Source organism: Oncorhynchus keta, chromosome 3, assembly GCF_023373465.1.
Source record: "Oncorhynchus keta strain PuntledgeMale-10-30-2019 chromosome 3, Oket_V2, whole genome shotgun sequence".
NCBI lineage: Eukaryota > Metazoa > Chordata > Actinopteri > Salmoniformes > Salmonidae > Oncorhynchus > Oncorhynchus keta.
The window spans coordinates 13,978,843-13,995,105 of NC_068423.1; the positions used below are offsets into that span (position 1 = coordinate 13,978,843).

The following is a 16,263-nucleotide window of genomic DNA, read 5'->3' on the forward strand; positions in this document are numbered from 1 at the left end:
ACAATTGAAGTATTACACACAGAACCCAGAAGTGTGATCGAAGTTCAAAGTTTATGATGTAATGTGCTTGTTGTCAATGGGAGTGTTCCTCTGCCCAGGTGTTGCTGACACATGCCTGATCTTAGAACGCCTGGATAGGTATTTTACATATTAGCTGACATGTTTCATTGCAATCTGGTGCCTGCCGGCATAGTCAATGTGGCACTGGACCATTAGTTGATGCATGTAAAATCAGAGAAGGGGACCTTGACCAAAAACTGTTTTTTTTCTGAAAACAACTAATGCTGTTGAGCAGTGGTGTCAAACTCATTCCATGGAGAGCCTAGTTTCTTCAGGTTTTAGATTTCTCCTTTCAATTAAGCCTTAGATAACCAGGTGTGGGAAGTTCCTTACTAATTAGTGACCTTAATTGATCAATCAAGTACAAGGGAGGAGCGAAAACCCGCAGATACTCTGCCCTCCTGTAGAATGAGTTTGACACCTGTGCTGTAGTGAATGGCAGACTTCAGAGTTGAATAACCTAAAGGCCCAGTGCAGTCAAAAATATAATTTTTCTGTGTTTTATATTTCCACACTATGAGGTTGGGATAATACTGTGAAAGTGATAATGTCCTTTTATAGTGTAAGATCTGTTTGAAACGCCTACCAGAAATGTCATCCTGTTTTGATGAGATGGGACTTTTGGTATCCCTGGTGCCAGCACCAGGTGGTACATTTGTTAATAGACCAATAAGAAAGATACTTCTGAACTTCTCTGCCATTAACAGCTAGTTTTCTGTTTTTCCCTCCCCACTCAGACCACTCCCAGACAGTCCTATCAAAATTATTTATTGAGAAATTGCTCTTTGCTAAGTAGCTCATTTTAATTGAAAACAATCACAGTAAGGTACTTAAAGGGATAGTTCACACAAATTACAAAACAGCAAATTGGTTTGCTTGCCCTTTAAGCAGTCTATTGACAAAGGATGACAGCAATCCATACTTTTGTTTAGTTTCCCTGGCACTGTTTTCAAATGCTAACATTTTAGCATTTCAGGCACAAATCCCATTCAGGTCACGGTAGCGATATTAGCATTTTTCACGCATCATGTTCAAATCTATAACTGATGTTGTTGTGCTTCGCAATCAGGATGATTTGACCCTACTTTACCCTTTTTCCCCACCCTACTTTCACCATACCTTTTAGGCCTAACTGTTTTCATCCTGTTTAGTAGTGTGAACAACTAAATCTCTCTGTTTCCCTCTGTCAAAATCCAGACGGCTCCCTGTCCCAGACAGCCATGATGCAGAGTGCTTAGGCTAAGGAGAACCACGCTCATCAAATGGCTGAGATGGATGCATTCCTGTTGACCTCGACAAGCAAGGGCCTTGGCCACACACAAACATTGTATTAGAGATGTAGACATACAGTATGCTTTCCCACCATGTGATTTATGCCTGGGCTTCTACCTCATGCGTCCTTTCTGCCCTCTAAAAGGTAACTACCTTTTTTAACAAAGTCCAGTCTGATGGTTTCCACTAGTTACCACAGCCACAAAGTTTAATTTTTCTTCATTTAAGGTTAGGTTAATGCATAAGGTTAGAGTTAGGATTAAAAGCACATTTTAAACCTAACCTTTTTTTTAAGGTTAGGTTTAGGCATAAAGTTAGCTGTGTGGTAAAGGTTAGAGTTAGGTGTAAAATCCAATTTTATGAAGCTCAATTGTAGAAATAGGCGGGGTTTATGACTTTGTGGCTGTGGTAACTAGAGACGACCCAGTCTGAGGCACGACCGACGACGTCAGGCTTCCTCCAGTGTAGCAGCAGTAGCCCTCAGGGTTAGCAGGGCTGGAGATGGTTATCTGCTTTCCTTTAGCATCCTAACAGGCCGGATAGAGTGGCCTGCTATAGTGTGCTGTGTCCTATATGGCCCAGGGTGGTAGGAGAGGTTGTGTGGGTGGAAGGTTCCTGCCAGGGCCCTAGACCAGTCATCTGAAGGGGTGGAGGTTAAATATCATGCCAGTTCATCTCAATTAAACACACTTCCCTCTTACACAGTTGATGGAAGGCAGATTGCAGCCAACATCAGAGGCATTGGCATGATGCCAGATGGCTTCCCGGAGTGGAAGAAACATGCCTTTGGCGGTAACCAGGCCTCTTATGGCAAGAAGACAGAGCTTACCATCCTGGAGCAGAGAGAGAGAGCCTGCCCATCTACAAGCTAAAGGAGAAGCTCACACAAGTCAAAAATAGACGTTGCCCTATAGAGAGAAATAAAGTTGTTTGTCAGACATCGCTTTATTTGTAAGGTTACCTGACTTCAATATTACTTCAACGGTTTAAATGATACATGGTATCCAGCTTTGGTCAACTCTCTTTTTCATTATGACTGGCTGTCCACGATAATCAGATCCTGATTGTGGTTGGAGAGACTGGCTCTGGGAAAACCACCCAGATCACCCAGTACCTGGCCGAGGCAGGCTACACCACTCGGGGGAAGATCGGCTGCACTCAGTCCCGTCGTGTGGCAGCCATGTCTGTGGCCAAGAGAGTCTCTGAAGAGTACTGTTGCTGTCTGGGCCAGGAGTTGAGTGAGCAGTTTTACCTTGGTATACCTTTTGGATTTGCTTTTCGTCAGTGACTTTGTGTATGAGGGACTTCTCACCTCTCAATTATTTTCCACACCAGGTGGACTACACCATATGTTCTGCACCAGCCCTGAGACGGTGATCAAGTAAGTACATGACATATGGTATGCTGCCGAGGGAATGTCCAATAGACCCAGACATGGGTCAGTACACCCTCATCAAGCTTGACGAGGCTCACGAGAGGACTCCATACTGACATGCTCTTTGATCTACTCAAGAAGATGCACATGGTCTTGTTCATAACAGCAAAACAGCCTGAATATTTCCTTGACTCCTTCCATTTTGAGAATAGTATAATGAGTGGTGTGTTAATTCCTTTAAATTCTCTTGTCAAGAAACGCCCAGACATGATGCTGATTGTGTCCTCGTCAACACTAGATGCTCTCAAGTTAAAAATATAAAAACATGTTTTTAAAATTCTATTCATTGTTGGGAAGGGCCCGTAAGTAAGCATTTCACTGTTAGTCTACACCTGTTGCTTCGGAAGCATGTGACAAATAACCTTTGATTTGACTTGAGTTTTCCCAGTACTACTTTGAGGCGCCCATCTTCACCATCCCAGGACGGACTTTCCCGGTGGAGGTGCTCTACTGCAAAGAGCCGGAGACAGACCACCTGGATACCAGTCTCATTACCGTCATGCAGGTCCTCACGAGTGAGCCCCCAGGTACGGTTAAAAATGGTTACAATGCATACATCCACAATGTCTACACTTCAGCGCCTGCGATAAGATGCAAATCCTCGATTGACATCTAAAGTTTAGGATTCGGCCATCAGTGACTCTTTGTCCTCTTTCGCTCCTTCTTTGCAGGTGATGTCCCGGTGTTTCTGGCGGGTCAGGAGGAGATTAACACAGCGTGTATGAACGGATGAAATCACTGGGACCTGAAGGGCCTGAAATCATTATCCTACTGGTCTACTCCGCCCTGCTCAGCGAGATGCAGACCCGTATCTTTGACCCTGCTCCCCTCTGCAGCAGAAAGGTACCAGAAGGGCCCACCCTAACACAAACCAGAACGGTCCCAAAAACACATACACACTCTTCTGCTGCCACACATGCCTGATATCGGAGGAAGGCCTAAGCCTAGTAATTTTGTGTTATTTGATTATGCAGGTAATAAGTGCCAGTAACATTGCTGAGACGTCTCTAACCATTGATGAGATTTACTATGTGGTGGACCCAGGCTTTGTGAAGAAGAATGTCTACATTTCCAAGACTGGCAGCGACCAACTAGTGGTGACCCCCATATCACAGGTAGGCTGAATAGATATATGCAGATATCCTTATCATGCATGGAGAAGGAACACTGAATGTTTGTTTTTTTAATGATGAATATACTTTGTCTTGTCCAAAGTATTAAACTGAAATCCAATCAAAATGAACCGCTATCTTTCTCTTTCTCAGGCCCAAGCTAAGCAGCAGTCTGGTAGAGCAGGAAGAACTAATGCTACCGTCTGTTTACAGAGCGAGAGATGAGGTGTTCACCAGCAATGTGCCTGAGATCCAGATAACTAACCTGTCCAGCACCATGCTGTCTCTCAAGGTACATAACACATACAGACACTAATTGGCATGTCCTAACACATACAGACACTAATTGGCATGTCCTAACACATACAGACACTAATTGGCATGTCCTAACACATACAGACACTAATTGGCATGTCCTAACACATACAGACACTACAGTTACTGATTATATGCTCATATTAGCACTGCAAAACACCAGAGTACCCTGCGTTAGTACAGATGTATTTGCTCAGACCTGTTCTTCCAATGCCATCCACTCACTTCCCTCTCTCCTTACTTCCTTAAGGCCACGGGCATCAACAGGCTATCGTTGACTTCATTTGACTTCCTCCCATGGATACAATTATTACAGTACATGCAGATATCCTTATAATGCATGGAGAAGGAACACTGACATTTTTGATCGGAGATGCTCTACATTTTAGGTGCTCTGGAGTAATGGTGCCGGAGAGGATGGTTGATGTTTTATTGGCTCTTATCCAACCGTGCTATTTTGTAGTTTTTTTTTGTTGCATTTGTTGTAACTTATTTTCGACATAATGTTGCTGCTTCCGCCTCTTGTGAACGAAAAGAGCTTCTGGACATCAGAACAGCGATTACACACATTGAATTTAGGAAGACATTTTCATTAATGAGTCGGACAAGAGCGATTTACTCCAGACACTCGAACAGACCCTCATCCCCGTCATTCGCAGGAGTAAGAGACTGATATTTTGCGGAAGGAGGATCAGGCGAAGAGTGGCTAATCTGCCTTTGCCATCCGTATTATTAGCCAACGTCCAATCACTGGAAAATAAATGGGACGAACTAAAAGCACGTATATCCTACAAACGGGACATTAAAAATGTAACATCTTATGTTTCGCCGAGTCGTGGCTGAACAACTACATGAATAACATACAGCTGGCAGGTTGGACACTCTATCGGCAGCATAGAACAGCAGCCTCTGGTAAGACAAGGGGTGGCGGTCTGTGTATATTTGTAAACAACAGCTGGTTCATGATATCTAAGGAAGTCTCAAGGTTTTTCCCGCCTGAGGCAGAGTATCTCATGATAAGCTGTAGACCACACTATCTTATCCTGATGAAGACAGCTTGGCTGTCGAAACGTTGGTAATTACTCTTTTGCATCTGAGCTCCTAGAGTGTGCGGTTCTCTTTTATTTTCAAGTTTTCTACTCCGCTAGCCAGCACCTCGTCTTAATAGGTGTGCGTTTATTTTTCTTCTAGACCACACTATCTACTTAGAGAGTTTTTATTTTTCGTAGCTGTCTACATACCACCACAGACCGATGCTGGCACTAAGACCACACTCAATGAGCTGTATACCGCCATAAGCAAACAGGAAAACGCTCATCCAGAGGAGGCGCTCCTAGTGGCCGTGGACTTTATTGCAGGGAAACTTAAATCCGTTATACAAAATTTCTATCAGCATGTTAAATGTGCAACCAGATGGGACAAAATATATAGACCACCTTTACTCCACACATAGAGACGCGTACAAAGTTCTCCCTCGTCCTCCATTTGGCAAATCTGACCATAACTCTATCTTCCTGATTCCTGCTTACAAGCAAAAATTAAAGCAGGAAGCACCCGTGACTCAGTCAATAACAAAGTGGTTAGATGAAGCAGATGCTAAACTACAGGACCCAGCTGTTCCGGATGACTGTGTGATCACGCTCTCCACAGCCGATGTGATCAAGACCTTTAAACAGGTCAACATTCACAAGGCCGCAGGGCCAGATGGATTACCAGGACGTGTACTCTGACTATGCTCTGACCAACTAGCAAGTGTCTTCACTGACATTTTCAACCTCTCCCTGTCTGAGTCTGTAATATCAAAATGTTTCAAGAAGACCACCATAGTCCCTATGCCCAAGAAAACTAAGGTAAATGACTACCGACCCATAGCACTCATGTCTGTAACCATGAAGTGCTTTGAAAGGCTGATCATGGCTCACATCAACACCATTATCCCAGAAACCCTAGACCCACTCCAATTTGTATACTGCCCCAACAGATCCACAGATGATGCAATCTCTATTGCACTCCACACTGCCTTTTCACACCTGGACAAAAGGAACACCTATGTGAGAATGCTGTTCATTGATGACAGCTCAGCGTTCAACACGATAGTGCCCTTAAAGCTCATCACTAAGCTAAGGACCCTAGGACTAAACACCTCCCTCTGCAACTGGATCCTGGACTTCCTGACGGGCCGCCCCTGGTGGTAAGGTTAGGTAACAACACATCCGCCACGCTGATCCTCAACACGGGGGCCCCTCAGTGGTGTGTGCTTATAGTCTCCTCCTGTACTCCCTGTTCACTCATAATTGCCTGGCCAAACACGACTCCAACACCATCTTTAAGTTTGCTGATGACACAACAGCGGTAGGCCTGATCACCGACAACGATGAGACAGCCTATAGCGAGGAGGTCAGAGACCTGGCCATGTGGTGCCAGGATAACAACCTCTCCCTCAACGGGATCAAGATAAAGGAGTTGATCGTGGAATACAGGAAAAGGAGGGCCGAGCACACCCCCATTCTCATCTAAGGGGCTGTAGTGGAGCAGGTTGAGAGCTTCAAATTCCTTGGCGTCCACATCACCAACAAACTAACATGGTCCAAGCACACCAAGACAATCGTGAAGAGGGCACAAGAGGACAAAACCTATTCCCCCTCAGGAGACTGAACAGATTTGGCATGGGTCCTCAGATCCCCAAAAGGTTCTACAGCTGCACCATCGAGAGCATCCTGATGGGTTGCATCACTGCCTGCTATTGCAACTGTTTGGCCTCCGACGGCAAGGCACTACAGAGGGTAGTGTGTACGGCCCAGTACATCACCGGGGCCAAGCTTCCTGACATCCAGGACCTCTATACCAGGAGGTGTCAGAGGAAGGCCCTGAAAATTGTCAAAGACTCCAGCCACCCTAATCATAGACTGTTCTCTCTGCTACCGCACGGCAAGCGGTACAGGAGAGCCAAGTCTAGGCCCAAGAGGCTTCTAAATAGCTTCTACCCCCAAGCCATAAGACTCCTGAACATCTAATCAAATGGCTACCCAGACTGCCCCCCGCCCTCTTCTACGCTGCTTCTACTCTCTGTTATTATCGCTGCATAGTCACTCTAATAACTCTACCCACATGTACATATTACCTCAATTAACTTGACTAACCGGTGCCCTCGCACATTGACTCTGTACCGGTACCCCCTGTATATAGCCTCGCTATTGTTATCTTACTGCTGCGCTGTAATTATTTCTTACTTTAATTTCTTACTTTTATTTGGTATTTTCTTAAAACTGCATTTTTGGTTAAGGCCGTGTAAGTAAGCATTTCACTGTAAGGTCTGTTGAATTCAGTGTGTGTGACAAATACAATTTCATTTGATTGACAAAGGTTTACTCGCTCACCTTGTACGCTGGATAAAATGGAGTATGGAACAACAAGCTAACTTAAAATTGGTGACTAGTGACTAGTCTAGTGACTAGTCTGAGTTAAAATTGCCTTGACCCCAACCATAATATTATAGTAATGAATGTGACGAAATGTTATACACTCTTCCCCATTCCTCTCCCTCTGTCTGTCTCTTTGTTTGTGTCAGAGGGCTGAGATCCCTCTGGAGCCCATGCTGTGTAAGAAGCCGATCATGTCCGTCCACCTGGGCTGCAGTGAGGAGATGCTCACCGTTGTGTCCATGCTGCCTGTGCAGAACGTCTTCTCCAGGCCCAAGAAACCTCTGATCATAGGTCCATAAATACTGTGTAACCATGGCTATTATTAATGTCCTCCAGGTCGGTGAGTGGTGTAAGTGAAAATCACAGAAAGAACATGCACGGTTAAAATAAATAAACTTCTGGAGCTTTACAATGGTGAAAGCTATTCAAATTAGAATAAATGTATCTGCTGTGTCTGCGAATACTGTTTTTCAGTTTTTCACTCAGTTTTTCACAATTCTTAACATTTAATTCTAGAGAAAATCCCATGTCTTAGGTCAGTTAGGATCACCACTTTATTTTAAGAATATGAAATGTCAGAATAATAGTAGAGAGCATGATTTATTTCAGCTTTTATTTATTTCATCACATTCCCAGTGGTTCAGAAGTTTACATACACTCAATTGTATTTGGTAGCCTTGCCTTTAAATTGTTTAACTTGGGTCAAACGTTTCGGGTAACCTTCCACAAGCTTCCCACAATAAGTTGGGTAAATTTTGAATTTAAGCCATTTTGTCACAACTTTGGAAGTATGCTTGGGGTCATTGTCCATTTGGAAGACCCATTTGCGAGCAAACTTTAACTTCCTGATTGATGTCTTGAGATGCTTCAATATATCCACATAATTTTACTCCCTCTTGATGCTATCTATTTTGTGAACTGCACCAGTCCTTCCTGCAGTAAAGCACCCCCACAACGTGATGCTACCACCCTCGTACTTCACGGTTGGGGATGATGTTCCTCGGGTTGCAAGCCTCACCTTTTTTCCTCCAAACATAACGATGGTAATTATGGCCAAGCAGTTCTATTTTTGTTTCATCAGACCAGAGGACATTTCTCCAAAAAGTACAATCTTTGTCCCCATGTGCAGTTGTAAACTGTAGTCTGGCTTTTTTATGGCGGTTTTGGAGCAGTGGCTTCTCCTTGCTGAGCGGCATTTCAGGTTATGTCGATATAGGACTTGTTTTACTGTGGATATAGATACTTTTGTACCTGTTTCCTCCAGCATCTTCACAAGGTCCTTTGCTGTTGTTCTGGGATTGATTTGCACTTTTCGCACCAAAGTATGTTCATCTCTAGGAGACAGAATGCGTCTCCTTCCTGAGCGGTATGATGGCTGCGTGGTCCCATGGTGTTTATACTTGCGTACTATTGTTTGTACAGATGAACGTGGTACCTTCAGGCATTTGGAAATTTCTCCCAAGAATGAACCAGACTTGTGGAGGTCTACAATTTTTTTTTCTGAGTTCTTTGCTGATTTCTTTGAATTTTCCCATGATGTCAAGCAAAGAGGCACTGAGTTTGAAGGTAGGCCTTGAAATACATCCACAGGTACACCTCCAGTTGACTCAAATGAAGTCAATTAGCCTATCAAAAGCTTCTAAAGCCATGACATAATTTTCTGAAATTTTCCAAGCTGTTTAAAGGCACAGTCAACTTAGTGTATGTAAACGTCTGTGATACAGTGAATTATAAGTGAAATAATCTGTCTGTAAACAATTGTTGAAAAAATGATGCACAAAGTAGATGTCCTTACCGACTTGCCAAAACTATAGTTTGTTAACAAGAAATTTGTGGAGTGGTTGAAAAACGAGTTTTAATGACTCCAACATAAGTGTATGTAAACTTCTGACTTCAACTGTAGATAGTAGGTTAACTAGCTTACTAAAATTCAAATGGTTTTTTCTATTGAAATGCACGGTCGAGTGTACAACTTTGCACGCAAATGCTCGAGTCGTTGTGCACATGTACCCTCTGTAAGATTTGGATACCCTTGTGCATGGTGGGTTATTATGGGTTTACTTCCAAAATCATCTGCTATCGTAGCTATCACATTTGTTGACGGTGGTGAATTATGATTGACTGACTTCCCTAACTTGTCATATATTGGTGGAAGCCTCAGACCATAATGAGACAGTTGTAGCCTAATGTGATTGGTGTTGATCAGTTGATGGCCAGTCATCGCTTTTGTCATTTTATTCTGTGCCGCCCCGGGACAAGCAGGCCCTGGCTGACCAGAAGAAGGCCACGTTCCACCAAGCCGAGGGATCCCACCTTACTCTGCTGAATGTCTATAGCTCCTGGATGGAAGAACAAGTTCACCAACCCTTGGTGCTTCGAGAACTTTATCCAGACTCGCTCCTTGCGCATAGCCCTGCATTTATGCAAACAGTTTATGTAAACAGATGCTGGGCATCATGGACAGGTAGGACATTCATCATAAGAATTTCTAATTCATTCTACATCCGGTAACGTTCTCTACTGGCATTATTACTTGTGCATCTTATTAATCTTGTGACTCAAAGACACATTCTCTGGGGCCTAAATGTAACTTAATCTAATTCCCATTTATGGATTTCATAGAAAATCTATATGCCTACTTGTATCAATAATTTGGACATAGGGTGAATTATTGGAGTGTTACTTTGACCTGTGCCACGTGGAAAGGCCACAGTGCTCAAACAAAAGGTAATCTGCAGTGGTTTCTTCCGGGATGCAGCTAAAAAGGAACCCTGGGAAGGCTACTGTACCCTCATTGACCAGCAGGTGGTGTAAATCCAACTCTCCAGATCTCTGTTCAGCATCCGGAGTTATGAGTCTATAACCATTGGGGCTCTAAGCATAGTCACGAGCAACTTTCATAATTTTTTACTGGGGCTAGTGTTGCCTCTATGTAATGGAATCCTTGTATATACCATATATGTCTTGAAAGGCACCACTGTTCCGTGTTGGCCACCCATTTTTGGAAGAGTGTAAGTGTATAGACTGTGCTACTTTTTTAATATATATAATCAGGGAACAGATCTCCAGAAAGATTTAAAACATATTCTTCTATACCCTAATTTTCCCCACTCCTTTCATCCCTTTATCACAGTCTAAGGCACTGCATCTCAGTGCAAGAGGCGTCACTACAGTCCCTGGTTCGAATCCAGGCTGTATCACATCCGGCCGTGATTGGGAGTCCCATAGGACGACGCACAATTGGCCAAGCGTTGTCCGGTTTTGGCCGGGGTAGGCCGTCATTGTAAATGAGAATTTGTTCTTAACTGACTTGCCTAGTTAAATAAAGGTTAAATATCGACAGGTTGGTGTATGAGTTGCTGCTGACAATGCATCAAACAGAAGACGCAGCAGTGCCTCGAGCCCCTCTATAACCGCTATGAAGAGCCCAACGTATAGAGAATCTTCCGCACCTTCCGCAGGAAATAGATGTGTATCCCTTTACCTTTACACACAGGCTCACACCACAGCAAGAGAGAGAGAGAGGGAGACAGTCATTGATTGGTTGATACATACCAGGCCATTGTTCTTCTCTGTGTTCCTTGAGTCATTTGGTTTTATGGTTCAATGTCAGTTAACTTACTCCCCTCAGATAGAAATCAAAAGTTAGTTTTACTTAAGAAGTTGAATGTATAAATCACCTTAAAACTGAATATCAGGGATTCCCTTAAATAAATAACTATTAAGTGAATAGGAAGGGAAGGGCAGTAATCTCATCAGCCAGTGGAAGTCTGTCTGTTTTTGAGGACACAATGCACAGAGTTGGATTAGTCTAGTGATCTCATGTAAATAGTTTATATCAAGGGAAATGGATGGGACTTTGATTGTAGGTCAGCAATTGCCAGATCTGTCGTTTCATTAAGACGACGGAAATGTAATCAGACTGAAATTATGAGTGAATCCTTTACTGTAATCGCCAGTGAAATGCCTTCTTTTTTTCTTCCCCGAAATGACCATAAACCTCATAAAATATTGGATGGTCTCATGACTGTTGGTTTTTTCTTGTTGCTGTTATGTTATAATTAAACTGTCATGATCCGCCAGTGACATAAATGGATAATATAAAACAGACCAGTTACAGAATTGGCCCTTGCAGAACTACCATCAAAAGTTTGCAGGTAGCCGAGCGATTAAGAGCGTTGGGCCAGTAACTGAAAGGTCGCTGGTTTGAGTCCCCGAGCCAACTAGGTGAAAAACCTTTCAATGTGCCCTTGAGCAAGGCACTTAACCCTCATTTCTCCTCCATATTTATTCATCTGGCAAATAGACACGCCCCTTTTAAAAATTTCAGAGTCAAAGATAGATCTAACCCTAGGTTTTCTTCTGAGCAATCTGAGCTCATTCAGCTGAGAAATCAGGACTGGGCCAAAGCAAGGGAAACTGACTCTGTCGTGGACTGGCAATCTTTCAATTGAAAAACAGATGTACTATCTTGATTAAGAAGGCTAAATCAAGCTACTTTTTAAGCTCTATCTCTGACTCTGCTGGTGAGTCAATCGACTTGCTCTTCCCTCTGCCAGCCTTTAGCCGACCCGACGGTTAACCCGTCAACTTCTAGTGAAACTTTGTTTTCAATGCAACAATTTACTGTCTGTGATGTGCTAGATGCCTTGCTTAAGATTGATGTGAAAATATCCACAGAAAAATCTGCTGTTATGCTTGATCCATATTTGCTGCAGCTCTCTGCCCCCCGAATTGCTGAATCATGAATCAATATTTTTTACCTGACTATTATATCTGGTTCAATCCTCAAGGTGTGGAAGGCGTCCATGTGCTCCCCATTCACCAAGGTGGTGACCTTTGTGACCTAAATAATGATTGCCCTATTTCTAAACTTTTTTGACTAGCCTAAAATATTAAAATCCTTGATTTAATTCTCATCTAAGATCTTTCTTACCTTTGAAATGTATTGTAAATGTACATCAGTTAGACCAGGTCATAGCACTAATCTCTGCTGCATCCCTAGAGGTAATGATGTGGTTAACTGTATGGATAAAAGGCAACATTGTGCTGCCCTCTTCATTGACCTGTCAAAGGCCTTCGATACTATTGATCACTCACTGCTAATTCAGAGGCTTTCCTCGATTGGCCGAGACCAGGCTGCATGTAACTGGTTTAACAATTACTTGACGGATAGAACTCAATGTGTATCTACTGATGGTGTTAAATCAGGTTGACTGGATATTGTGAAAGGTGTCACGCAGGGGTCAATTCTGGGTCCTGTGCTTTTTATTGTTTACTTGTGTCTGTAAAGAATTATAACGTGCACTTGTTTGCCGATGATACTGTTGCGTGTGCTATTACCCCCACGGTTGACCAGGCTCTATCTGAACTACAGTCTGCCTTCATCGTATTACAGCAAAAATTTGGCCTGAAATTCGTGTTGAAGTGTATGTTGTTCTCTAGAGTGCATAAAAATAACTCTTGATTATTTACTTTGAATGCTTTCCATATTGATTGTGTCCCTGCTTACACATATCTGGGCATCTGGATAGCTGAAAAATGGTGATAAGCCGAAGAAGCTGAGAATAAAAATGGGCTTTTATAGAAATAGGTCCTGCCTCTTGCTAAATAGTAGAAAGCAGATGATTCAGTCGACAGTCCTATGGAAACATCCTCTATTATGAACGCAGCTGCCTCTTCATTAAAGTCATTTTGTACTCATGCAGTTTAGTACTCATTACTGCATTCTCTGATAGAAAGTTGGTTGGCCCTCTTTGATGTCACGTAGGTTGATGCGTTGCTATGTTTTCATTTATAAAGCCCTTTTTCAAAATGTCCCACTGTACCTAACATCCATTACTAAACTTTAGACACTAATCTGAGACCCATGGTCTCAGGGCTGGTAAACTCTTGACATTCCTGTGGTCTCTACTGAGTTAGGTAAATCAGCTTTTAGTTTTCGTGTACCTTATTTGTGGAACAATTCATAAAGGCGAAATAAAAAAGTCACTCTGGATAAGAGCGTCTTCTAAATGACTTTAAATGTCAAATTTACATTTCAACTGATTCTTTTTTTAATTGATGAATTTGCAGGTGTCCCATTGCAGCTGGAGCGTGCTGTGTGTGCATATATTAGAAGAGGAACAGCCTGACCTTTGAGAACCTTTGTAGTAATCATGTTTCCTAGTTGACATAAGGTGTGACCACTGATACCGTCAGAAAAGGAAATGGCAGGTAGGAAATGCATGTGCTCTTTTGTCACCGACTTTGACTTCAGTTTGGTTAACTGCTTTTGATGTCCATGATTTAGAAATGACTCCATACGTTGAGATAACACCCATTCTCCCTCTGTGTAGCCATTCCCAATCTGCCACAATGTTATCAGAGGAGTAAAACAACATCTTGGCACATAGAGTAGTAGTAATATTGTGTCTTTATTAAGCAATCTCTTTAACCACAGTCATGTGTATGGATTGAATAGGCCTCAGAAGTGAGAGGAATGCAGCTGTTAAAAACTCAAAAATCCCTAATGAGATTCATTCAAACAAAAACAGAAAAACACCATAGCCTTATATACAAGTGAATGGGGTGGGCATGTGCAATAGGTGGGTATTATGAGATATTACAGAGAGAATTTGGAGGATGGGGTTGTAGCATTAGTACATGTAGCCTTTGGAGTAGGGCTGGGCGCCCATGTTTGGTGGGGCTTGTTCTTGGGGGTAGGAGCCCCCCTCGTCCATGTGGGACAGGGGCACGGTGTCCTCCTCGTTGACGTAGCGTTCAAACTCGGCCTTCAGGCCGGGCCGATGGCTGTCGGGGAAGGCCAGGGAGATGAGGGCCTCGGGCTCGCACACAAACTTGTAAACATAGCGCTCCCCTGCCACCTGCAAACACAGAGGAAACGGATTTCTCTGTTAGACATGTTAATTCGTCGTTGTTGTTGTAATAATGCAAGTACGGAACAAATAAGCCATTTCATATAAAAACATTGCTTCCAAATTTAATTGAAGGAGCCAACAAACTGACAGGCAGTCTCTCCACTCTCAGAGACAAACCGGAACGGCTGAGTAGTAAAGCCTTAGTTTGTACCTTCTGCATAATTCCCTTCTCGTAGTAATATCGCAGAGAGCGACTGAGCTTGTCGTAGTTCATGGCTGGACGGTTCTTCTGCATGCCCCACAGCCTGGCCACCTGAGAGGAGAGAGGGAACGAGAGAGGAGGGAGGGATAAGAGAAAACGAGAGGAGGGAGGGAACATAGGGAGAAGAGAGAGAGGTGGTTTTGCATCTGGGTCTGTTCAGCTCCAATGGATAGACCCTCTGCTCTTTACAGGTGAATGAACACACATTAAAGGAGACAATGTTTTTATAATCTGTCAAAGGACACTCCTATTATACTTTATTATATAGATTGAGTTTAGATGGAGTAAGGACTTTCACTCAGGAACCAATATGAATGAATTCCAAATAATTTGCCCTAGAAGGAACAAAACAATTTTTCTTGCGTCAGCCTGCAATGTTTTACTGCCACCACTAGGGGTCCTCAGTGACCAGTTGAAATGCTCTTCCTCTCTGAGCTAACTGACTCATCATGTCAAAAGCAGGGCGAGTCCCCACATGTGGATTCACTTCCTTTTTATGTAACCCATCACCACTTGAATGCAAACAGAGTCCCACAATGTACGCAGTGAAATAAGAGTCTGGTGCCTGGTTCTCATTGAGGCGGCGTCGTGAAATTTGTCTCAACCTTCCGTTGAACAGCCTGTTAATTCCAATACCTATGAAAAGTCTCACATCTCCAAGCGAGTGTGAAGTGAAAACCACTGTGTATGAGCTTTGTGTTGTTGACAAACATTCTGGTCACTCGGAAGAGTTCAGTGGAGAAGAGGCATATTAGACTCCTGACTCGGCGGTTCAAGGGAGGTCTAAGGGAATGCTAGTGTCCCAGAGCAGACTCCTCTCTTTGATCCTGAGTGCACACTCAACCTTAATTGCTCTTGTAAAAACCTTGCAGTATTAATTATTTACGTACAGCTACCAGATAATGGAAGTGTCATTGTATCAGAATGTCTTATAAATAAACGTCTTAGAAGTTTATTCAAACAGGTAAATGAATTTCTAAGTCAACAGCCCTCAACTTCAAAAGCTCCTCTCATACATTTCATTGACTTATGGGTAATGTGATGTAAGGAGTGAATATTAGGTGATGAAGCTCTTCTTCCATTTTGTGTGTGTATCTACTGTTACGATTGGTAAATAATGCATGGAGGCTAATGGGCGCCTGGCAGTGTAGATCAGTTCATGGCCCAAGAGGGATTGTATAGAAGTAGGGAGGGGTAGGGAGGAGGAGGGAGGAACAATCTTAAACATTGAAACGTTATTCTCGACAATACACGATCCGCATTAAAGACCTCCTACATCTGACTGACCCAAAGCAACTTCTAATGTTTCTAAACAACGGTCAGGATCCCAAATGGACTTCACGGAAACGTAACAGAAATGCTGTAGATTTAGCTAGTCTAGACCCCGGTTGTGTTCTGGTTAGGATTAGGGTTAAGGTTGGGCCTTACCCCTTCTGACTAGATGAGTTTGAACTCTACTTCTTGCTTTTTTCAACAAAGAGAAAAGATCCCAAATGGACTTATAATATGACGTAACTGTAGATCT

At 43.0% G+C, this 16,263-nt stretch overlaps 1 protein-coding gene and 1 pseudogene across 1 annotated transcript in view; one reads left to right on the forward strand and one right to left on the reverse strand.

Moving 5' to 3' along the window:
- The first annotated feature begins 1,905 nt into the window (after positions 1–1,905).
- LOC118363356 (ATP-dependent RNA helicase DHX8-like) lies at positions 1,906–12,466 on the forward strand (annotated as a pseudogene).
- Positions 12,467–14,013: 1,547 nt separating this feature from the next.
- LOC118367123 (ETS translocation variant 4-like) overlaps positions 14,014–16,263 on the reverse strand; it is a 29,686-nt gene continuing 27,436 nt past the window's right edge. The window contains exons 12-13 of the mRNA XM_035750204.2: positions 14,688–14,789; positions 14,014–14,482 (exon numbers count right to left, since the gene is read on the reverse strand). Of these exons, the coding sequence (XP_035606097.1) occupies positions 14,255–14,482; positions 14,688–14,789 (330 nt within the window). The 3' untranslated portion in view covers positions 14,014–14,254. The remainder of the gene's footprint in view (positions 14,483–14,687; positions 14,790–16,263) is intronic.